At 39.9% G+C, this 25,793-nt stretch overlaps 1 protein-coding gene across 2 annotated transcripts; it reads right to left on the reverse strand.

The window, feature by feature from the left end:
• Positions 1–384: 384 nt before the first annotated feature.
• Positions 385–25,430, reverse strand: SLC30A7 (solute carrier family 30 member 7). Of its 2 annotated transcripts, none has more exons than XM_063165597.1 (11): positions 25,297–25,430; positions 25,023–25,124; positions 20,840–20,948; positions 19,319–19,406; positions 18,376–18,502; positions 17,225–17,374; positions 15,627–15,677; positions 13,668–13,803; positions 7,299–7,389; positions 6,196–6,345; positions 385–5,395 (listed from the first exon to the last, which is right to left on the reverse strand). In XM_063165597.1, exons 1-11 carry the CDS (start codon positions 25,349–25,351, stop codon positions 5,348–5,350), a joined length of 1,107 nt encoding a protein of 368 aa, XP_063021667.1. In that variant the 5' UTR covers positions 25,352–25,430; the 3' UTR covers positions 385–5,347. The 2 variants fall into 2 exon arrangements, with proteins under 2 accessions (XP_063021667.1, XP_063021666.1); XM_063165596.1 differs by having other exon boundaries at positions 20,840–20,953.
• Between the last annotated feature and the right edge of the window lie 363 nt (positions 25,431–25,793).

Raw genomic sequence — 25,793 nt, forward strand, 5'->3', positions numbered from 1 at the left:
ATAGAAAACATTAGTGTGCAAAACCTGTTAGGTCTGTGTTCATCTTTGCCTTGGGAGAGTGAATACAGGCAGGTGAGAATGCTCTAAACCAAAGAAAACCAAGAACTTTCCCTTTGGACAGCTGGACAGCTGGTGAAAGAGGGGGAGAAGCTGCACAGAATTTCATGGTTCAGAAGCTGCAACTAAAAATAGAACTGGATTTCTTCATATGTTAATGCTAGTATTTATGAGGGGCTAGACTCAACTGCAGCAACCACAATTAATTAAGCCAAGTCTCAGCAAACAGACTGCAAGAGTTCTCTTTAAAATCAGCTTGTAGATGATGGTGGTTGCTATTTCAACTATTCTTCACAATATAATGAAAACAAAGCAGACCTGTATGCATACTTTTTTTAAACTGAAGATTTATTGGAAAGAAATTTGATCCCATATCTTTTCAGCAATATAGGATATTTAACATTTTATATAGACTGTATTCAAGTAGAAAAGATTACATTAAAAATTTCTTAATATTGCACTTGGGACAAGCCGTGGCTAAGCTACTAACATTAGCATTCCAGAACAAAATCAGACATTGTCTTCAGAATTTTAGTGAGCTGCCTTGTGTTACCTGCCAGATTTCTTCACAGGTACTTTGACACACTTTGCTATTGAACTGCTCACTAAGCTAAGAGTAATTCCTGTAATTTAAAGGTAAAGGCAAGCACTATGCTGTATGCTACCAGGAATGATTTTGGCAATTGCTTCATTCACATTATTTCACACTTCAGCCAAGATACTGTAGTGATTCACTTAACTCTTGTACAAGATCCCAGCATACATGTGAGAGGCTCCAATGCACATGGGAAGTGAAATACCCAGCTCTTTTTACACATCATTTCAGCCAAATTACCACACAGGCAGGAACCTTTTGTGGCTCACTGAAACAGACAAGTAGGTTGAGCAGTATTTGCACACAGCAAGACTCAGTCTTTGCATGCCAGGCCCAGCACGGCTGGCATCGCTTCACATTATAGCAGTGTCTGGCCAAGGAAGTGCCCACAGGGATGGGCATTGAACAAAGCCTGAATGGGGGACAAATCCAAAAGGGAGCCTCAGCAACCAGCAGATAAGAATTTTCACAGAAGTGTAAAGGAGGAATTAGCTACTGAGTCAGTATTGAGGATCAGAGAGATTATTAAAAAAAAAAAATCCTGCTTAAAGGAGTGGGATAATCAAGAATGATAGCAATCTAATGGCTGCTGGAGAAAACAGGATAGGGTTTAATTATTAACTAAAATTCTTGCTCTGAATTGGTATTTAAAGACTTTGTATCATGAAAAAAGATAAAAGTTTGCATTTTATAAAATAATGAAACTAAAAATCTGCACTGTGCTAGTGCACTGTGAAAGAAAAGCCATGGACTTTACGCACACTACATGCAAAAGATGGAAAGATGGAAAACGGCAATTCAGCAGCAGATTCTCTCCTCTTGTATCTCGTTTACATTCCCAGAACAGGTTCACTTACAACAGTTAAAAAGAGAAACCATTAATTTTCCTTCACCTTTAAACCCGCCTTTACATCTTTATAAAAAAGTAAAATAAGAATGGTAAGTCACTAAGGTCCATTTTATTTGTAGTAGCAGCTTCAATTTTTGTGTAAAAATAGTGTCAGCAGTTTTTACTAATGATGCAACTGAATTTTTGCTGTAGTAGGAATTATTACACAAAAAGCAAAGTCGTTTATTTGCTTTCCATCCTAGCTTAGCAAATCACACAAGTAACTCAGCTCTCTGTAGGAGCCCTCCTGATGAAAGGAGCCAATCTATCCAGAGCTGTATACTTACTAGATTAGCCTGTAAAGGACCAGTCCTTACTGTGCATATTCAATATGAGGAGTTTTCTTTCACTGTTACTTAGTCCAAAAAACATTGAGGCATTTTAATACAGACACTCTGCAACATTCGTTTTATCTTCTTATTTTGCTGTAGATGTGGTAAAAATCATGCAGTTTGGAGGCTTGGTCTTTGGAACAATAAGGTTTTAAGTTACTGGTTTCAGTCACAGAAAAAAAATAACCCAACAAAGACAGACCAGTAACAACACAGTAAATATCAGCTGCATGAAAACATGAGAAAACCACATTTTGAAAACTTGATTAGGAAGTGGATACCAGGAAGCTGAGTTTTAGCATATAATCTGCAGCCATTCACCCATCTCTGGATATCAGTCATTCACACAAGTCTTTGTTTAAATCCTGCCTTGCCTCTCCAATAAAGTGTCAATAGCAAAGTGTTACATAAGCAACCAGTGTTAAGTAATTAGCAAAACACAAATAATGGTGCTTTGGCTCTCAGGGTAAGGAAAGCTGCACTTTTGCTTTTAACGGCATGGTTTGTACTCTTCTAAAACCTGAGCAAGTATCCCCTTAGGTGGAAAAAATATCTGATGTCCCTTGTTTAATGACATACTACATGTGACTGCAGTTACTGACTGAATATGTCATACATTGTGTTTGTAGAATTTTGTGATGCTTATCCTTTTTCAGAAACCCTAAAACGGCTAAAGTTTGTTTTGAATCTGACCTCCCTACACTATCCCCAATTACATTTGACAAACAAATGATATATTTCTTACTATAAACGTTTAAACATAATGAAGTGCTATCTTGCTTGGCTAGAAAACTCATAGACTTGAACATATGCTTCCAACAATCAGCTAAATCATAATAAGCAGAAACAGTTATCAAAAGTTATTAAAATTGTTGTGCAATTGTAACAGGCTCATAGGCTTTTTCACTCCATTTTCCATATTAAAAATTTGGTAGATGTACATTTAAGAGAACACCATCACCACCATCAAACAAACAGCCACTCTGCCAGGTTCTCACGTGGAAACAAATAGTAGCAGTTGTCTTTTCATTAAGAAGCTAAGATGGTGGCCAAGCTCAGCAACTTGGGCAGCACTGCAGCATTTCAACAAGTCCAGGAACAGTCAGTCCTGAAACATGCTGGTGCAAAGGTGACTTAAAGCAAAGCCTGCTCTGGGATCATGACACAGTTGCAATGAATCTGTCTGGTACTTGCCCTTAAAGTGATATCAGTTGATCTTCTCTAGCCTCAAATAGCAGTAATAGTAACTCTTTAAAAAATGAGCAAGTCCTGCTGGCAGCCAGCAAGCAGCAGTCTGTATGCACCCCACTACAAAACAGTACTTCCACCCTATAATCACAGCTGGATTTTCATCACCTTCTCTGTGAACATACGTGCACAGAGGATCTTAAACTGCAGTGCTCCAATCTGCTCAACAGATTCCTGCACCCTACCCTGTGCTGTGTAACTTCCATCTTCCACTCAGGAACTCTGGGCCTGGCACTGCCAGGTGGGACAGGGAGAGAGCCTGACAGAGAGTGCCAGGCAGGAGGCCAGGGAAGAGCTGTGGAATGTGCAGCCTGCTGGGAGGGCACTCTGTGCCTGTGTCCCCAGGGAGAGCAAACAGGATCAGAAATGGCAATGGAGGGATCTGAAGACTGAAAGAGACAGCAAAGATTAAAACCAGTATTATAGGTGGCTTTGTACTGCCATTTTTTTACACCCAGTTTCCAGTTCTAAGCACAAGAGTACAGCCCCAAGATCTGGACAAAATCAACATTCATGTTTCCATATCTCAACTGGACAATTCAGGAACCACCATCAAATTTGGCAAGCGTGTTTTCACATCAAAAGAAATCAGGTGCTATATAGGAACAACAGAATGAATGCAAGCAACTCTTCATATCTGTGATGGATTCAACAGGATCACTGGCAAACAAACCATTTCTGCAAATCAATCTTTAGTAATTTCATAGTGCCTAGCACTTAGTACACAGACATTGCAAACTTCTCAGGGCCTTGATTTTAGTATTACCTCTGTCAGGTACCGAAATAAACATAAATCCATACCAATCAGTGGCAGCTATGATTTCTCAGAAAAATGCCTGTATTGCTTTTTACTTCACCATGTTCTGTGTGTAAAATGTCCTCTTAAAAAGTCTTCCATTACTAAGTGAACTACTACAGCACAGTGGAACTATCATCTGTAATACCAAACATAGCAGATTGCTTTTGGAAGTGACACTCATATCCGAGTAAAATGATTCAAATGCTAGAAAATATATGACAGAAGAAGAAAGAAAAACCCAATCTTGGAAAGAAAAACCCAATCTAATAACCCTTACTGCACTGAGAATTTTCTCCCCTATGAAAACATACAAGGCTGCAGTAAAATAGTCAAAGATGTAAGATGTGTCAGCATGGGAAAAGCATAAGCTAAAACAGCATGAAAAGTGGTCCTTATTTCCATTTCGGGTATAACTGCCAGAAACAACTATTTTCAATATTTGGAAAGGCAAAATTTGAACTTCATCACTTTAATAAAATTATAACAACCTATCAAAATCAAGGAGACTTAAGCTTCCACAATTTCAGGATTTAGATTTTTTCCACCACATTATTTGGAAAATAAAAAACTTCAAGCATTGCTTCCATCACCAGCATCTTCCTTCAACTGCCCATTGTTTAAGTGACTGAACATGAGCAACATCATGTAATGTCTCATTACTCTCAACAGTATGAAGAGACTAAGAATTGGAGTTAAATCTAATATTTGGCCTAAAATAATTTTCACAAGACGTGCAACAAAATACCCAGCTTGTTCAGAAGCAAGTCTCTTCACAACAGCTTTGTCTTTTACATTTAGAATTTTTCTGTCTGGTAAGATGCAAATATAATGGAAGTCTAACATCTACAGTTATGTAAGTACACAACCCCCCCGCATACATCACTAGTAAATAATCAGACTGCATACAAGACTATTTGTAAAAGTAGTAAAACCCTTTGATGCTCCATATTTATGCTGGCAAATAGCTCTCCTGATATAAAAGGCACTTTGAAAACCCAATATGGTTTGGTTGATTAAGTTTGCAAAGTACAAACAATTGTACAAACATACAATTATATTGAAGCATGTCAGCCATTGTGACATTGTCTACAAAACAAGTTTCCAATTGCCGATAACACTGGTTTGATGGGAATGAGCAGTGGTTTCAGCAGCTTTACTGAAGACATGACAGGGTTTCCAGTACCACAATCTTAAGTAAAAAACCCTCAAAAACTTACAAGTTTAGGGGCCCCAAAAAAAACAAGACCCAAAGTCCATAACATTCATTCAATATTTACTCCTTAGAAGTGAACTTCCTCCGTAGCCCAAGGGCAGAAATCTATTCAGTCAATTCCAGACGTGGTGGAGGCAGGCTCTGTCTCAAGAAGTGTTGCTACACCAGTACAGTATGGAAAGCTTTGGTCCAACAGCACCATTCCAGAAACTGACTACATGGCTGCAACATCAATCTGTATGTAAAGCTGCCTCACTCCTGCCTGTGGAAAAGGGAATGAGAGTTAAAAACGCTGTAAAGCCAAAGCAGTTTCTGATCCTGAACATCAGCCCACATCAGTAAGTGACCTAGCAAAAGACCTAAACAACTTATTTTTCTGTAATTCATCTCCACATTTAGCACATCACTCAGAGAACACCAGATGAGTAAAGAGTTCTTCCCACAGTCAAGTGCACACACATAATGATGTATTAGCATTAGTTTTGCTGCATTACCTCTTCTGATTCATCCTAAATAACTGCCACATATGAAGCTGCACAAAAGCAATTCTTACTTTCTTTTGTGCCAGTTTAACTTCCTGAAAAGCAAACTGCTTGAAGAACTGTCAGTTAAAATGGAGCTAAGCACAAGAGCATAACGTGGTACTGGTTGTTCAAACCAGTTCTACATTTTGAACCTATCCAGAAAGCCATCACATGTGCAAGCTGCCAATGCAGTGAAAAGCCTGTGAGTAGGTCTCTCTGTGGTGAGAAACTCTATCCTGAGAGAAGCCTCATCTGTTTTCTTAGTTCCTTATAGGTCAATATAGATCAACCCCATTTGATACACCTGAGACAATTATATCTGTTATTTCCATAAAGTGGCATGAAAAACTAATGCAGAGAGGTACACTAATTCCATCTACACAGCTGAACATTTTGAAATTGTTCTATACAGCTAGAGCAGGAAGGCTGTTCAAAACAGATACCAAACTCAGAAATATTTAGCCTTTCTTGATAAGAATTACAATGTCACATCAAGCTATTCACACTTGGAGATGTGACTTCCACTGATAAGACATACCTGAGTAAAAATATTGTGAGTCTGGCTTAGAATCCACCTCCCATCAGCATCAGGAGCTACTAGTAACTTCAAAGTCCCTATGTAAACATCAGTACAGAGGGTCCAGAAATGTGGATCATGTAAACTGTAGACTCCTTGCAACTGCTGCACCTAAAACAAGAGGCAAATTTTAGAAAGCGTATTTCAGAAAATATTTCCGGTACTATGGTTTTTTACAGGAAGTATTATAAAAGCCAATGCATTCATTTACTTCAAGTTCACTGTGCATTTTGTCATGTTTTACCAAAATTTTTTATTACTATCTCAGTTATTGTAAGGAAGTTGAAACATGGATTTGTGTCTGTGTCGTGATTTTCTGTACGTGTTGTGATTTTGAACCCTGCTGCATTTACATTCTACAAATATTTTACAGAAACCTTTTCGGAAAATGGAGGTGCTCATGAGAGAAAAGTCAGTAACTGGATTTGAGATGGCATCCAGTTAAAACTGCCCTTTTTGCAAATGTGCAAATTTTGCCATGAAACAATTTGTGAGATTCTAACTCTAACAGAAATACATTCATACATCATTTACAATTTTGTGAGGGCTTAGATGGGTCCTGCCAATCCCTTTGTTTTTCCTCTTTGCACTTTCAGCAAACCCTCCATGTGATGATTACAGCCTATAATGTCTGAGAAGAGGCAGCACTCCTTCAAGTGCTTTGTATTAACTTTGCAAAGGCACTTCATGGCATACTAATAGAAAAGTTAAGTAGGAGAACAGGTCAGATCCAGAGTAATTTTTGTATTCTTATAAATACACTTCCAATGTTATGTATAAGCACAAACTACTTTGGGAGGAATAGCTTCAGGATCTGTTTTTCTGAACTAACATAGGAAATTTTTAAAACTCAAACTGAGGTGAAGCTACATGCAATTTAGGACTCTGGGAAACTATTAATTAAACTGGTACCTCCATTTGTGTATTCTAGAGTACCTTTGACTGGCAAAGCATCATAAAATCATTCCTTTTACTGGAAAAACATCATAAAATGTCCTCATACACACAGCTGAGGCTCAGTCAGCAGCTTGATCAGTCAGAGCAAAACCAGCTTAAGAGCTCACCCTCTGGTAGCACTGAGGCAGGGCATTTTCCAGGGAAGGAGGAGTTCGCTGCATCAAAATCCCAATGGACTCTTTTAAAAGTGGAACAATACTAGAAAGAAGAAAGGAAATTAGCTATTATTACATTTCCAAAAGGTGCAAGGAGAAACCTAAGATTCCTTGATGCTGAGAAATTTTTCTCTAGCTCTTCCATCAGAAGCTGAGGAAGTCACCATGAAAACCCAGTACAGAAAATAAAAGGATTGACAAAATTGCTATGGTGTCCTATCAAAGGCAAGATTATTTCTTCCCCACGGTCTCCAGAGTCAACTGGTGGTCAGTCACAAAAGATTAATGGTTTAATCTAGGGACTTGAGGTGAAATCTTCGAAGCTATACAACAAAGCAGCTGTATAGATCAAAACCAACTTAAATGGCAAATCATTCACAAGCAACCATAAAAATACTCAACTGAAATTGGGTTTGCTTTTGTGTTTGGTTTAAGGCATATTTTTCTTATGAACTAAGATAATAATGGGGTAATCATAAAACAAAATTAGTGTGGAACAGTCCAGCTACAACAGAGTTATTTTGTCAGGAACCGACAACTTGGCATATTCTTGAAGTGAACTAAGTGTAGGGTCTCATCCAAGCTCAAGGGTTAAACATTTGGAAGCAATTAGAGGTTCCCTCCTGGCCAAATGGTCTTTAATCAGCAAACTAAGAAGACATTTAATACCCTTTTTTATTATTATTCTTTTTGTTTTTTAATAAAACCAGGAGAGCAGTAAGCCTATGCCCTGAAGCTACCACTATTCAGCATGGTGATTTTTTTTTTGTTTAGGAGTAGTGCATCATGTCTGGTTCAGTAGAGAATTCTAAAATTTTCAAGTGAATGACAAATATCTATAGCCCAACAGTAAAGTTTAAAGAGCAATTTAATTTCAAGAGCATGCAAGTCACCTAACATTCTGAAAGTGATTACATATTGCAGAAACTGTAAGCTTCATTTCAGAGTTCAGCACTGGCATCACAGCTGCAGTACGTGGAGTTATGGAATTAAAAGCACACCTGAAACATTTGTAAGAGATTAACTGGAGCAGTTGTTAAAGGACACTGCAAAACCTTTGTTTAAAATCTCATGAAGTAACATGGAATGCATGGCACAGACCAGCTGTGTATTTGCAGATGTGAACAGATGACCTAATCATTTTTTAAGTGTTTCCATTTGAACAAGGGGCCGTGCTGGCTGATGGATTGCTCAGCTCCCTCCCTGGCTAAACCTTGGCCAGGGTGGGAGGGAGCGTGACTCTTGTCTAATGAACCCCTGCAAAAACTCCACCCTGAAATGAAACCTTGCAGGCACAGAGCCTGTTCCAGCCAAATTCACTGCCTGGTGCCCTCCAGCACACGGCCTCCCACGTTTGCACTGCCACCAAGGCATCGCTTCAGAAATAGGAAGAAGCAATTAGGGGCAAGCAGGAGTTGCCTAAACTAGACCTGTCACCAAGACAAACATTTAGCAATGCAACAACCGTCAATCTGTCTAAAGGAAGCTTAATTGGAGTGTCACATTCTACAGTGGATTACAGAAGTTTAGGGGAAAAGGGTTCTCTTATTAATGGACCCATCTCACTAAATAATGTCCATGTCACAAGCATTACATCAAAGGGAGCTGGAGCTGCCAACACAATCCACTGAAGAATTGATTTCAGTTTAACTCCCTATTTAAAATGCAGGTTTGTTTCTTAATAAAAACCTTGAAAGACCAATACACAAGTTCAGGATGCAAAGTGAATGTGCAAGTGAACACTATTCCATTCCCATACATTTAATAAGGCCTGTCTAGCATGTGCATCCAAAGGTTTCAAAAACCACATACATACAGGCTGAATATTTTTTCACAGGGAAACAACTAAAGGAATAGAGAATGTAGTAGTCTACCTTTTAATTGAAACATACCACTTAGTGTGAGAATAGCCATGAAAGAAAGCTAACAAATATGTCTAATATGTACAAATTATTTACACTAATAAAACTGATGTACATTATCTGATGGAATAGAAATTAATCGTAAAGTAGATCTGAAGAGGCTATGAAACAAGAACATCTTAAAAGTCCAAAGAATAGAGTAAATCAGGATGGCTTGATACTGTTGGTGAAAGTTGAGGCATATCCCAGGTCACACCTTCCTCCTAATATCTTAGAGCCAGTGTTCAGATGCAAAGTTTATCTTTTGCGAAGCTGAAAAGCCAAAAACCAGCTGCAGTGATGTGCCAGGCCCTCACAAATGCTGTTCAGAGCACAGGCAGCCTGTGGATGCCCCTCTGCATCCAAAGGGTGCTAGCTGACATGGTATCTTACTGTAAGCCCAACTAACACAACAAACAACAGAATCAAATTTTATGATGCCTGATGTTTTCCATTGTTTCATGCATAGTACTGAAGTAAAAACCTTTAATTTAAAAACCAAAACTCCACAGAGTATGTTCTTTTCTCAAACATTAACTAAAACCAGTATTAATCACTAGGAGGCCCTAGAAATATCAGTTCCACTTCATGTGACTGGAGAAAACATAAGGGAAGATGACAAAACCAAGCTGGCTGAAAATACAGTTAGAGATTTTGACCAAGCTGTCTCTTTTCTTTGGCTTAGTTATTACTGGGAAAAAAAAAAAAAAGTGGCTGCCTCCACAACAACTATTACAGTGCTGTTTCCCTCTATGTTTGTTTTAATCTACAAGACTACTGAGGAAAACAAGCAATGCTGAATTCTTACCAAGTGGAAGGAATTCTCATGCATTAGCAGTCATTAAGCTTTGCTATTAAAGCAGACATAATTCCATGGCTTTCTGATTACCAAGCCTTAAATGTAAAATATCACACTCTTTTACAAGACACTAAAATTTGAAAGAACTAACCCACAGCAAGATTTGGAATAAAAACATATTCTCTACAAAAGCCAGAAAAGCAAAGGTAGCTATTGTTATAGCACAGCACATTTGCACATACCCTGCTACAGAAGTGAAAGGTGTTCAAATAAATCAAAATGAACTCACTATTGACAGGAATCTGATAAATACAGCCTGCCACCACTACACAGGGATTGATGAGAAATTAGGAGTGAAAGCATCAGACTCTTATTTAACCTGCATCCCATTCAGATGGCACTCATGCCCATTCTGTGCCATCCTGTTTATGGCACTGTTTCTGTAGGCACAGCCAGCAAGACCCCAGCACTGGCATGACCTTGGACTGCAAAGCTGAAAACAACTCCAGGTAAAGAACCCCTTAGACAGACACTGCACTCAGAGCACAGCAGGAAATCCAGTCAGTGCTCTCAGCACTACAGAAAATAGGGGGTTTGTGTATTTGTGACAGGTTTTGTGGAAGGTACACAAACATTGCTAAGGATAGAGACCAGCTAGGTTCTTCAAGTACTACAGCTTGAAATCTACAGCCACTTTTCCAAATTCTGGGGGTTTTTTTCCAGCCACTATCCATATCTGCAGTGTGAAGACTGTTGGCCTGTTTCAGAACTTGAATGAATATTTTTTATTAGGCAATGCCAGTTCTAATCAGACTGCAAGCTTTGCTCAAGACAAGGACCACAGGTTTAACATTTGCTTTACAGATTTTGAATTCTTTGTTCTCATAACAATGTAGTTCCTTGATTCTCAAGCAAGGCTGGCAGGTACCATTACCCTGTAAATAAAGGTAGTCCTTGACATTTAGCAATAATGGCTTAAAATAACATCAACAACAAACATGCTAGTTTGGAGGAGTTTTGCTATAGAAAATCCCTTCTGAATCTTAAGGAATGCAGCACTTCATTTGAAAAAAGTAATTTTTTTTATACTGCTATGCCCCAAACATGAAGGGACTTAAATGCTACTGGCACACCACCCCCCCCCCAAAGCTCTTTCATATTATATCATATTCAAACAGCTCAAGATTTTATGCAAAAAATAATGTAACCCATGGAAACAAGTTCACTAAATGACTGAAGTAAATTGCCTCATTTCTTTGACCACTTAATATGCAGTCTGCATGCTCTGTGCAATCTAGTATCAGATTTAGTCTACTGTGCCTTTCTAGAAACATGTGGGTCTAATAGTGGTTTAGGACAAACTTGATTTATACCAGAGTTGTGGCTTTTGTGTGGTGACTAGTTTCACATAGCTGACTGAAATTGCTTCAACATTTCAGAATAAGGCTTAGAACACTAATGTTAAAACTAAATGAGTATTTAGTTTGAAACACTAAAAGCAGTTCAGAGACTTGGGAAATTGTTTATTGATTCAAGGCACATATAACTATGTGGACAACACTTTGGAAAAAACTTGAAGTGTGTCAGCCTAAACTACAATGAAATAGTCAAGCTTTTGTTAAAAAAATGAAAATGCTGGTAGAACAGACTTGTCTATTTTAAGCATGTCCCCATTTATGCTTTATTTGCATGAGATAGTACAGAGTAATCAAAGAAAGAATCATCAGATATTAGTGCTTGCATCCAGGAAAATTCAGATCCCACACAGGATTTTCACTGTGCAGTCAGAATGTTCTGAGCTAACTCATGAGGAGTTAGGCAGAGAATGTCACCCTAGAGCACCTTATGGGAAAATCTGAAAACCCTTTTGCACTAATTCTTAAAGGACACTTCAAACATAGCATAGTGAAGAATAAGGAAAAATTAACAGTGGTTTTATGTCCAGAACTGTCAATGAAGATTACTAAAATCAAACATCACAAAAAGAGACTCGGGTTCTCAACAGCCATCTGAAACTGCCAGTAATCTTATTTATGATCCTAAAGTGCATTTCAAGCAAAACCATCAATAGTTCAGTCTGTTGGACTGCTTAGAAAACAAATAAAATACCAACATAAAACCACCCAACCCTGCAATTAGCATTTGCTCGACTGACGTGCCAGGATGTGTCAGATGGCAAGAAATGCAGGCTTGCTTCTATCAGCTATGCTACAGCTCACTGCACTGATAGCAGAATTATTCCACTGATCATTTATAACACTGTAGACCAACAAAATAATGTTACAGGCTGAAGTCTGGCCTAAGATCAAAAGACACATCAAATAGTGAACTTTTCCAGCATTTTCAGCATAGAACATGGGTCTCAAACGTTCCTTATATCTGTGCTAGAAAACCTACAAACAGTATTATTATGACACCTCTATTATGGAATTCAGGATAATTTTAACTACTGTATGAATGGAAGAAAAAAACTAAATTGTCATTCATGTGGTATTTTCTGCTGTACACAAAGCTGGACCCTTAAAAAACAAAGTGTATGGAAACCTTTTATTCAGCTATTACCTCTAACTCAGCAGTAGTTTCTTCCCCCTTGGAAACTTGCACATTTTCTTTCCCATTTTTTTTGAGATTTCAATACTAGAAATAGTTTGTAATAATTTGTCATTTATGAAATTACAGAATGTTGAAGTCAAAATCTCTGAAGTTCAAATTAAAGTGGTGATGTAACAGTGATTTCTAGCAGAAACATTTCTGTGGGCGTTGTGTCTGAAGCCTGCTGCCCTACTTTGACTAGCAGGGAGATTCACATCAATAATCCTGTGAATGCTGCCATGCACAAGCCATAAACATGCCATACATGGTATGAGCAGAAGTAGCTGCACTTCATCAGATGACACTCACCACTGCTGAACAGACAAAGATGAGTTATTAGGTTGTAACTGGAGTTGTGGCACACTGCCCTATGGCACCATTGAAAGCGCTGCCAAAAAAGCCTCATAACATCACTCAATGAAATATTTGCTTGACCAGTCTAATCCAAATAGCTTCACAGTCACAGTGAACTTGGTAAGAAACAACTGTGAAATCCAGAAGTCCGTGAAGCATTTCCATCAGATCTTAAAAGAAATAAGGATATCTCAGAGTGCAAATGCAAAGTAAAAGACAGTTCTTGTCGATATAGGAAAAGAAAACTAAAACCTAACAGCCTTTATTTGTGAAGGAGAAGGGCACATCCTGTGCCAGCAGTCTCAACTCTGCTGCCCTGAAACCATTCTGCTCCATTTACTGGAGTACATTGGTTTATATAAGCATGTACTAAATACAGAGATGAAGCTTTCTACAGTTTGAACCTGAAAGACATTTTTGTAGTATTATGCTAAAAAGGACATAATATGCAGATTTAAGAGGGAAAGTTTTAGCTGTAGAAAAAGGAAAAGAAAGATAGCTCATGTAAGAGCTCACCAGAATGGCTGTACAGAACAGAGGTAACACACCACTCTTGGAAGAAAAGCAAATGTTGTAAGTCATTAGCATAACAAAACCCCTTTTCCTTCTGAGCTGCAATTTCTGCTGTAACTAGCACCAAAAATCCTACCAAACACCAGTGATAGCAACACTTACCTTACACCTATAAGTAGTGCTATCAGCATTGAACAAATAGGATCTGCTATCATTAGCCCATAGTTCTGCATCAGTATAGCAGAGATGATTACACCAATACTTCCCAGCGTGTCTGCCACAATGTGCAGAAAAACACCTGTAAGAGACCAAGTGACACCATTACAACTTGCTGTTCTTACAGCTAATGGAGCATTTCAGAGATGTTTTACAAGAAGTAGTTTCAAGAACTACATAATATGATCTATACTTTTTAAATTTGTGGTCAGTTTTGGGTCAAACACTCAAAGATTTTAATGTATTTGTAGAATATGGGCCATTTGAAGAATTTACATTCTGTTATGCACTTAGCAGTATTGGGCATTTCACAGCAAGGCTATTAACTTGAACAGTGATTAACAGCTGCAGCTAGACTTTCTTCATTCACCCTCATTATAGTACAGAAACTCCTGTTCCCTGATGCCTACAGTAGTGAGGTCTGTGTAAGATGGACAGACTGTTAACAGAAACAGCTCTGCAAAGCTTTCACATGTGCTAACATTTAATTGACGACACCTTCCAGAAGTTATTTGGCAAAGAAATCCAAGACAAATAGTTTTGAAAATTAAACAATATTGCAGACATGAGAAGCCTTGCTCTTATTCTGAAGAGTAAGACTTCCTTCAAGTACAAACACATACTTTGCAGCTAGTCAAAGTTTAGCCTTTGGAGCTCTCTGCTGGCAGTGACTGGAAGTCATTCAGAAACAGCTTTTTGAATGCAGTTCTCCAGACAGGTAATCCCCCTCTTCTAAGAACAACACACCACTACAAACCAGCTCTTTGGGGATTTCTCCATTTGTACTGGCTCTGGCTGGGACAGAGCTGGTTTCTCCACAGCAGCCTGCATCAGGGCCTTCTGTTTCTCATGATCCCACATCAGGAAGGCAGGGGTGGGCAGGATGCTGGGGGGCACACAGCCAGCCAGCTGATCCAAAGGGACCAGAGGGACATTTCATACCATCCAACACTGTGCTCCCCAATGACACTACTGTTGTCTTTCTGCTGCTCAGACTTCCCTAGGCACTGATCTGCTGGTGGGATGTGATTGCTTGTGAGTGACGGTGTTGATAGTGACAGTCTTTGCATTACTTGGTGGGGTTTTTCCCTCAGTATTGAATAAAATCAGGTCTTTTTAATGTGCTTCAGTTAAAATGAGTGTTTCACAAAAAGACTGACTTTGAAATATCTTCAACTGAAATACTGAGTATACATAATACAGTGTACTGTGAATTCTGGAAGAACTTGTAAATGCTCCTTCTCAAGGACTACAAACAAGCCAGAAGATCATCCAATAAGAGAAAACCCTACAGACATTTGGGTATGCCAAATAATTACTACGTCCTACATCTAACAATTGTCTCCCTTTAACTTCTGAACATTAAAAAAAAAGCTAAGTAAAACCAACAAACAGCCAACCAAAGCTCAAAACCAACATCTACATTGTCCATAACTAATGCTCAAGAGATCAGGAAGTCCAATACTACTTCAAGAAACTGAGATGCATTACCATCTGCTCTAAACCAACTCTAAGAGTTTGATGAAATGCAAGTTTTAAGCTCAGGTACTCTTTAACAACTACATCAATCTGCATCTTCATGTTACAGAACATCTATTACAATTAGGCTCCTTGGGTTTCTGCTTTTAACCACTCTTTCCTACCTTTTCAGCATCAAGAACAGAAGCTGAATCCCAGCTTTTGAGATGTCTCTTTTAAACTGTGTTGACAGTGCATCACATTTACACTTCTGTCAATGTCTCAACACCTAGTCATGCAGAGGATATAGCAGAGCTGTTTACAGGGGAAATGGAACTTCATTAAATGGCATCTATCCAGAAGAACCCTCTAAAACAGAGGTGTGACAGACCCAGCCAGGCAGACTTTGATAAAACCAATAAAACATCACACTTATTCTCATCATACCTTGTAAAATCTGTTTGCTGGATCCAGCCATTACTTCAAGGGAATGGTCATCTGTGGAGGCAATTATTGACACATTAACCAAGACAAAGGCTCTCTCTAGTGGCCCTTCTGTTACACTCTCCCTTTCAGAAATGTCTTGGACAGACAGGCTGCTCCCAATGACCAGCTTTTATTCAAGCTATTATTTTTTAATGCAGCAATTAAGTTAAAAGTCTTAATATGCATTTTTTAAAATACAATATCCCTTTACACAATGGATTTCTACATAAGTATATACAAAAATTAATTATCTACATTTATTCCTAATTAAAACAAATGGAGAGGTAAGACCTTCCTAGTATAGAGCAAAATAAGACCCCTCAAGAACACAAGCCATGAACTGAAGTGAGAAGAGTAGGTTCAAATGAATTTGCTAACCAGAACTACTTCACTTAAGCAAGCAGCATTTATACCTAATGTAAAAAAACAAAGATAAGACTTGGAGAAGGAACAAGTAAGTAAAAAATCTTCTCATCCAAGCAGATTAATGCCTCTGTAGCATTATTCTGAAAGACATTTTAAGAAAAACTTGTTAAAGGATAAGAAAAGACTGCTAGTGAAGATATACAAGAATTTACACAACAGCTGATTTGAATATCAAACTGCACAAGACAGCTACATTCACTGCTCTGCAAGGGTGGGGGCCACGTGGAAGGCAAGGAAGAGGCAGAAGCAGGGAGCTCCTGCTTTCCAACCAAATTCCAGGAGACCTACTGGAAGACAAATGCCAATTTTCTAGGAATAGCAAGGAAGAGACAAGTAAATATTTTTATACTCTTTGTCACCTCCTGTCTGCCAGTTCCCACACTATTCCTTGCTCTGAATGTGCACATTTTGAGTCACGTCAGATCTAATTTTATTGCTTAGGCAGGAAGGACTGGCAACCCTGCATCACAAGGCTTTCATTTGCATTGTTTCAAACAGGTGCTACCCACACAAGCTCTTCTCCCATAGTGAAGGCTACTGACCATATTTGACATGAATGTCTCTTCTCAGATTGTTTGCCTTCATAGAAAAGATTTCAGCACAGCTAACATAACAAGTATCTTTTGTATAACTATCTTAAAACAGATTACAACTATACAAAATGGGAAAAGTCTTATTTGAGATCACAAACCAAGTACAACTAACAAACCACAAGTTCACTGGTTCATTTTTTCTAATACCTTGTGCTGTAAAACTATACAAATGGAGAACAGTAGCAAACCAGCTCAACTTTGTCAATTGATTTTAATGAAAAAACTGAAACAGGGCACCTGATAACTAATTTCCCTCTATTGCAATAGCATACAGCTGTTCCATCTTTTGCCAACACACAACATTACAGCACACACTCAAAAACCAGAGGTAAAGCAAAATCTGTAAAAACTAACGTTGAAATTACTGCAAGTGAAACACAAAATGAGTCACAAAACATGATGGTGGCAGAGCATTTAATGAAGACATTTAATGAAGCTACTTCCATGTATGATCACAACAGGCTGACAACACACTCCTTTTATTTTTCAGTAAGTTATTAATTGCAGATTTAGCTTGAGTCAGAATGACTCAGTACTTACCATGACAATAATCCTGACCATGAGAGTGTCCATGGCCATGACCATGAGTGTGTCCATGGGAATGTTTATGTTCATGGCTGTGTCCATGATCTCTGTGATTGTGCCCATGGCTGAGACCACCATTAAACAGAGAATGGCTGTGCTCATGTCCTATAAACAAATATCACCATCAGAGTGCATTTATGAATATATAAATGATGAGTAAAAGTACTCTTATGTTTGTTTCTTAGATACTCAAAACCTATTCGTCTAAAAGATGAATCTTAAGGTATGGCTTTAAATAAGAAACTTAACACAAGGTGCTTGTCATCAATGGCTCTGCTGTGCAGACATATCATATAGATACATAAAATATATATATATATATATATAGATACATAAAATATACCAGGTTTGAGAAGTCAAGTGCTTTTATTCTGAGACTGGTTGTGCTAGACTTCTAGTACAATTTGAAAAATGTACACTTCATTAGATATAAGCACTTTAAAAACAGTTGTTTTAAGAAAGCAGAAATTGGTTGTCATTTGCAGATTAAAAATTCAACTTTAGATTACTGCTTAAGGACCAAAGACTATGGTCTTTGGTCTTTAAGCAGTCTATGTAAGTTCAAATGTTCAATCAGTCTATGTAAGTTTAAATGTTAAGCTCAAAGAGAGGCCCACAGGCTTTGCAGAAAAAACCTTCAGTGTATTTATCATGTGTATTTAGGCAAATCAATTCTGCATTTCAATTCAAAAGACACTAAGCTGAGAAACATCTGAAGCAGAATCATCTCATGCTTAAAATTTGGTTCAAATACTGTTTCTAAATTTTCTAGCTAGAACCTTGCAGAAGCCCAGCTTAAATTTGTCCAAAAAGATGCTCAGCAAATCTCTTTCAATGAAGTGTAGGAGAGTGCACGAACCCCAGAAAGCAGTTTCTGGACTCCTAGGTGTTCCAGTTAACGGATATTAACATGAGAAGTACAACAGTGGCATGCCAGGGCTGGTAATAAAACACCAAAGTCAACACAGCAATAGGAGACACACACACTTGGCTAGGATTGCCATTAGGAAGACATCAAATGTAATACTGGGGCTCTCACTGGGGCATAATAAAGCCCTGGAACAGAGGCTGCCAAGAAAGGAAACAGTACTGAAGTTACATCCTACCAGAGCTGTGTGAATGCCCATGACCTCCATGCTGAAAAACAAATATTCCTATCAGATTTACAATGAATCCTAGTATAGAAACAGGAAGAAGTCTCTCATGATGCACATCGGGAGGCTCAAGGGCTCTCTGAAAAACAAATGAAACAAACCAAAAAGCAAATGTAGAGTTTTACAATCCCTTTACATTATTAAAAGGCACCACAAAATTACTTAGGTACAGGAGCATTCTCATACATAACATATATAGACATAACTTAAAATTACTCAGGACTTCCAGTTTTTGGGATGATACACAGACCGACTCTCAGTGTCTGAAAATAAAGTTCTATTATTAAAGCTGTGAAGTACAGTAGCATATTCTGAGAGTCTAGCTCAGTTTTATCATAAGATGTGGTTATGCTGTGGGATGTGGCTCAACACCATCTGAATACATTCAGGTTTGTTGCAGTATGTAGATTGCTCAAGTCACCTATAAGACTTCTAAGAGTCTAGAATGTCATTTCTTCCTTTCTCCTTAGAGAGGTGAGGCAACAAGGGGAATGAATTGAAGATTCAGAACAAATTATGACATTTTTTAGAAATTCTCAAATCTAGATTGATTTTTTAAAGTTATTTTTTACCCTACTTCCCCTGGAATATTTTTCTCAATGAGACATTATAGACCTAATATAAAAAAAAGACAGGCTCCACCTCATAGAATCTTTACATAAATAAAATACACCATTTAAGAAGCTAGTACAGAAACTGAAAAAGCTGAGTTTCTCTGTCATTAAACAGCAATTTCAGATGGCCCTATTCTCTGTTCAAATCAGATTTCTAACCAATTAGGAACATAATTTAAATTTTCAATTCATTAATTTCAATAATTTATTCCTATTAAAACCAGAAATATTCATCCATATTAAATATAGAATGTAATAGCGTATTTGATTTCATCCCATACCTCAACACCTTCAGAAAAAATGAAGAATGCTGTAAAGATGAGGAATAAGCCATTAACAAAACCAGCAAGTACTTCTGCTCGAACATAACTGCAAGAGACAAGAAAAAGTAATAGCAGATATTACCACTTTCATTTAAATGCTGAAAATTAGAACTTAAGAGATTGGAGTGCAATCTTCTAGTTCTCAAACAGTTAGATTACACAAATTTGCTAAATGGAAGATGGCATATAAATTACAGATTAGTATGTAAAACTGACCATGCTGTGCTTTGACAGAAACTGCCTGATCCAGATTGGCCATTCTCTGATCTAGATGAAAGAAATCTTTCAGTATGTCAAAATCTTTCCATTTAAGATTATGTCTACTCAAAGTTATGATATAAATGTAATTTAGAAGCCACAAACTAAGATAAGCACATGAAACCTAATCACAGTTTTCTGGTGTTAAATTATGTTCAATATCAAACACACATGTATTAATTTGCTTCCCCTCTAGAAGGTGGATTTTCAGTAAAAGTTTTAAGTAGAAATTAATTATTTCAAACATCAAATTTTGACAATAACAAACTGCCAGATTAGAATAAGAAGTAATTTCAATGTAGCAAACATGAGGCTTAATAAAGTGTGGCTGTTCTCTGATAAAGGGAACACCAGCTGTTAAAATGCTCAGCAGTAATTAATACAGAACGTGCTTTCACTGCAATTAGTTCATGGTATGAGTCTCTCTAAATTGATTTCTATGCACACTGGAGCTTCCACCTAAATTAAACTGTGCTTTAAGTTTCGAACTATATGAGTCACACTTAAGCAAGGCAGCTGAAGCTAAATGCTGACAGGCCAATAATGCTATAGGGAATGCCCATGTTAGAAGTAATTTGCTGTTAATCAGTATTACCAATTAATAATATGGTACCACCAGTATTGTTTTATAGGGCACAGCTGCCATGTTCAGTGCCTGCTAAAGGCCAGCTGCAGCAGATAAATCCACCAAGGGCGGTATGGGATGACACACCTCAGCCTTGAGGATCTGTGTAAATGGCAGTCACAGCTCCCAAATCCTGCTGCTTAGAAGAGTCATGGCTTATAATCTGCAATGCAGCATCTGAGACTTGGCTCCTTTCAGTTGTGGCTTTCTGTTCCAAAGGAAGAGTGGGACACCAGCAGTCTGGGAATGCCTGTAATGCTCCTCACTGCACTGTGAGGACAAACCCAGGATGTGGCTGCTTGTTCTTCACTGGTGTCATTAATACATGGCAATGCAGGGCCACTCTCTGCTCTCTAACTTGTTTCCACTAGTATGATCAGAGAGATCTTGGAAGTGCTAAACCTTCTCCCCAAAAGCAATGCCTTCATATTTTTATTATTTCTATTAACTCAGATGTTTACATAGCTCACCTTAAAAAACCCCTCACTTTCAACATAGTTTTTCCATGTTCAGCAAAAAGCTTATGTTTGTAAGTGAAAAATAACTGCCTAAGCATTTACTATAATACATTAAGGTAACAGCCTGAAGTTTCTTACCCATATGAGAAAGCATCGTTTGACCTCCATTTTGAAATAACTGAAGCTGCTAATCCAGCCAAGAGAGCAGTACAGTCAAAAAACATATGAAAAGAATCTGATATCAGACCTAAACTGAAAGAGAACAGGAAAAAATGGTTATGTTCCGTATGCTGCATGTTGAGTATGAAAAAACCCTACAGACAATAATCTTTTACACACTAGCAGAATATGCTGTGCTTCTAAGCTTCAGGCATGGTTTTGCTGGCACAGAGGAGAAATCCATGCTTCATCACACAAATATTATGCCAAAACTAGTTCTGTCAGCTTTAGAGAAGGCACTCTGGAAAAGTGCTTGGCAAAAAAATCCTCCTAGCTATGATTTTGGTGATAGTGAAAGGTGGCTTCCACAGACACAAACCAAAATCCCTGGAGTAGATGTACCCACAGCCACATCTCTCATCAACATAATTCAACTTTAAATCTTTGCCTTAGCAGTGGCAAGGCATTGACTAGGAGGTACACACCTCTCAGATCTAGAGGCTAAAAGAATTAGAGGGTGAAAGACCACATCTTAAATGTCTTACTTCAAAGACCAATGCACAACTGTTTGTCAACCTTGATTGAGAAACACAGTTAAAGTGAACCAGCATGCTAAGAGGTTCAAAGCTACTTAAATTAGTTCATGAGTTAGCCAGTCAGTAGAACTTGTATCAGCTGGTAGGCTATAGGTAAACTGGGGTTAACACCACACACAAGCACTGCCAAAGTTTATCAAATTACTCGTGAACAGGTTCTGTAAGTCTGCAGGGAACTGTGTGCATTGAAACCAAAAAACAAGGCTTCATATTTAAAAAGACATTTGATAGAGAGGTACTGTTGAGCAATTGTTAATCAACAATCCCAAAAGTTCCACTTTCCCAGTTCTTTGGTTATCTAGAATAATTACATGTACAACTCAGTTCTTGGAAACTGAAGCACAAGAAGCAACTACTGGTTTAACAAGTTTAAAGGGTAGACACATACATTGAAGTCAAACACAAAGTTTCAAACACTTCACATTACAAAGCTAAACTATTTCAGCCTTACCGAAAACAATTACAAGATTAAGATTAAGTGTTTCAGATGAAACACTCAACAAGAGGGTTTGAAGCAGAGGAAAGACCAAGTGTCTTGCTCTATATATTTATACTTTATGGACACATATAGAGTTATACATACACACAACTGTAACATTTAAGGCAGAGGGATGATGGCATGGTATATTCTCCTCAGGTGCTGTAGTCACCAAAGCAGAAGAGGTGAAGCTGCTCTGAACAAACTTCAAAACAAGGCCTATAGGCTGGATGCCTATGAAGCAGCAAAATGGAATTTGCCATCGAATTCTTGAACAGTTTTGGTGACATCTTCCTCCTCCCCAAAATCAGGGAACATCTTTATGGAAACAGCTCATTTTAGACTTGGTTCTGAGCAGTTAGGAAGATCCAGTGAGGAAAAAAACCCACCACAAAGTACATCAAATATTCAGGCAGAAGGTAATTAGTGACAGTAACCCTAAGTTGTACTGATTGTGAAATGGAAGGAATAAGCACTGCTAAGCAGCGAGAGCCGTTTTCTGAGGTGATTGGGTTTTGGTGGTTTTTTTTGTTCTTTTTTTTCTATGGAACCTTCTGGGAAAGAGAATTGTATAAGGACTGCTACTGTAACAAAATGCCATGTAAGTTATAGAACCAGAAATAATGCAGCAAGTTACCATGGCACTGTGCTCACACCTGCAAATCTCACTAAGGCAAGACTTACCTTAAGTGCAACACCAATACAGCTGTGCTGCTTTCAAGACCTAAGCTAACAATTCCAGGTGGCCAGAGGCACGTGGATTTATCAGCAGGGGTCAGCAGACTGCATCTGCAATGCCATTCACCTCACATCATAACCAGCTCTGTATCATAGGTACAGCTACAAGTCATTGAGCTGCACAAATGGCAGGAAGCCTGGTAAGAGACCAATCTCACTTCAGCTGAGGCTTTTTTAAAGTGACCTGCAAAGTAATGAGACCTTAGAAAAAATGGGTGCAAAGTGATTACTAAAGTGATCAAATGATCCAGTCGATGACCACCAATACAGTGAAGCACCAGCAACATGGGAAGCATGCAAGAACTCCTGTAGAACCACACACACCATCCAGAATATAAGCTACTAGAAACCCTGTACTCAAACACACCGTGTCTAAAAAAAGTCACTTCCACAGCTGATTTAGTTTAACATCAAATTAAACAAATGTGCACATGTAGCAAATTTCATCCTTAAACAAGCAAACAAGCTCTCAGCCAGCAAACTCGTGACTGACCAGTGACAGAACTCCAGGGAACGGCATGGAGCTGACTGGGGGGGAGGTTTAGATTAGACACTAGGAAAAAGGGTTTCACCCAGAGGGGGCTGAGCACTGGAACAGGCTCCCCAGGGAAGTAATCACATCACCAAGCCTGACAGATATCAAGAAGCATGTGGACAACACTCTTTTCTGAGTTCAGAAAACAATCTATTTGGCAAAAAGAAGCTCAGGAGAATTTCTCATGTGAGCAGCAATGGCACTGTGTCTTCAAAATGACAAAATGGTTCTCCCTATAGGGCTCCTTGTTTGCTTGTTATGTGTTCACTTTTCCAAGGCATGACCTGTCTGCTTTGACTGAAGACATCCCTCATGATATTCCCTGCTACCCCTCTCTACTAAAGAAGTACTTGCTAAGACCCTGTTTTGCTCTAGGCCAAAATCTGGACTTAGAGATACCCAAAACTAGTGACTTGAAATAAAAACAATCATTTAGATTCTTAAAAAAAGAATAATTTAATGGCTATGCAGTAAATCCTAATTCTTAATCTAAAGTACGAACAAAAATAAGTGTCTTCTGAATTCCAGTACACCGTATTCTTCAGTGACAAAGTTCTGTGAGTGTCATTAAAGTTTCTCAGTTTAGTTACCTCATATACAGGACTTTTCAAGGTCACACTACCAAAACAAAATGCTATGTTTAAAAGACAGACATCAGAACAAAGTTACATGAACAAAAAGCTCTTTATATCAGAGCACCTAAGAAAAATATTTACATCTGCTGAGCTATTAGAAAAAAAATCCATACTCAAATGGAAAGACTATGCACTCAATAATCCTCAAACAACTGCAAAGTGAATCAACATCAAAGCCAAAACCAAACACATTGAAAATGGTCTGGGTGCTGCCAAGGATAGACTGTGCCCATGACAGTGCTGCATGCTCTCTGGTGCCACAGTAGCAATTACTGTAATCAAAGTTGAGGATTTTAGAGTGTCATTTGAGAGATTCAGAACAACTCTGCAAATATTAGGATGCAACCATTTCCAAATCCACACCACTGCATTCAATCAGGACTTTTAAGAGTTCCAGTAATTTACGTTCATATTACAGCTTTTGGTAAGGAGGACACTGCTTGACATTTCCATGCCAGTTCATTCTGAACTGAACTATTAACAGAAATATCATCATAAAACAACTACTCTATCACCAATGAAGCATGACAGCAATACTACCATCATTGCCTGTTCTCTGCCTTTGTACTGCACACCAGTACTGAAGTTATTCTGCATTTCTTGTATTTTGCTACAGATTTTTCAGTAGCAGTTTAATCAAGTCTCTTCCATTTTTTTCACTCTTGTGAATTTTTGTGCTATGTAAAGTACCACTGAGCTATACAAGGATGTGTCAAATCCTGCTTCTCCCTCGAGACAAAGATGTTTGAGGCAGCGATATCCAGGTATCCACCTACAGATGAAGCCACATTCCCCAAAGAGGATCTCTGTGCCAACAGCAGCTACAGCCCCCGAGTCCCGTAAATCGGGCCAAGGCCAAGCTTCCTCCTGAGCGAAGGAAGCACCGAGCATAACAGCAACTCCAAGCACCATTGCTCCGCACCGCGCACCCCGCCGGAGCGCCTCCGCCGCGTCGCCGGGACCCGGCAGAGGGGACGGGGCGCCGGTCGCTGCCCACGGGAGCGGTCCCGGTCGGGGGAAGCTCTCCAGCGGCCCCCGAGGCTCTGCCGAGCGGCCCCTCCGGACGGCGGGCCAGGAGGCCGGGCCCCGCCGAGAGCAGACGTGGCACTGGCCGGGCGGGACGCGCCGCTTCCTGCGCGCTGCAGCCGCGCTCGCCCCGCCGCGCCCCCGCCCCGCTTACCTGTTACTCCAGATGCCGTAGAGCAGCTCCACGAAGGCGAAGGAGAGGTTGAGGCAGAGGAAAGAGAAGAGGTTGCGGGAAGTCTTGTCCGCCAGGATAGACCTGCGCACGGAGCACACCGCGGGTCACCGGCCGCCCGCCGCAACAGCGCCAGGAGGCCGGAGCCGCTCACCGGGCGGCCCGGGCGCCTCGGCACCAGCCAGCAGAGCCCCTCCACGGGGACTCGGCCGCGGCGCCGGCAGCGCTCGGCCTGGCCGAGCTCTGGGCTACTCACCTGAACCAGCCCGACACCTTCCTGAGCAGGTTGAGCCTGGGCGGCTTGTACTCATCGTCTTTGATGGAGAGGGGCAGCATCTTTCCGGCGGCGGGGCCGCGGCGCGCCGGGCCGGCTGGACGGGCAGGCGGGGCGGGAGCGTTGCCCGGCCGGCCCACAAGCCGCTTCCGGCCGCCACCGCGCCTGCGCCGCCGGGCACCGGGGCTGAGGGGGCGCGGTGGGGGCCGGGCCGGGGCTGCGGGGGCTGCCCGGGCTCGGGGCTGCGGCGCCCGCTAATGAAACACAGCACGCCCCAAACGTGAACTATCCTCCGCTTCCGCGTCCCGCTTGCGATGCCGGCTGCTCCCGGTGCAGCTGTTGTGGCAGTGCTCGGCACGGGGCGGGGGCGGCGGAGCAGCGCGCTCGCCGTGTGACAGCCAGAGCCGCCGGGGCGCTCCGCCCGCTCAGACCCTGGACTACAACCCGGAGCCTGCCGGGAGGAAGCGCAGGGACGCACC

Source organism: Melospiza melodia, chromosome 11 (genome assembly GCF_035770615.1).
Source record: "Melospiza melodia melodia isolate bMelMel2 chromosome 11, bMelMel2.pri, whole genome shotgun sequence".
NCBI lineage: Eukaryota > Metazoa > Chordata > Aves > Passeriformes > Passerellidae > Melospiza > Melospiza melodia.

Bases quoted from the DNA above. Each gene is read 5' to 3' on its own strand.
- SLC30A7 (XM_063165596.1), bottom strand. From the start codon at position 25,376: ATGCTGCCCCTCTCCATCAAAGACGATGAGTACAAGCCGCCCAGGCTC. The intron at 25,125-25,296 runs GTGAGTAGCCCA...CTCCGTGCGCAG, and splicing joins AAGGTGTCGGGCTGGTTCAG to GTCTATCCTGGCGGACAAGA. The intron at 19,407-20,839 runs GTAAGAAACTTC...TGTCTCTTGCAG, and splicing joins AACGATGCTTTCTCATATGG to TTATGTTCGAGCAGAAGTAC.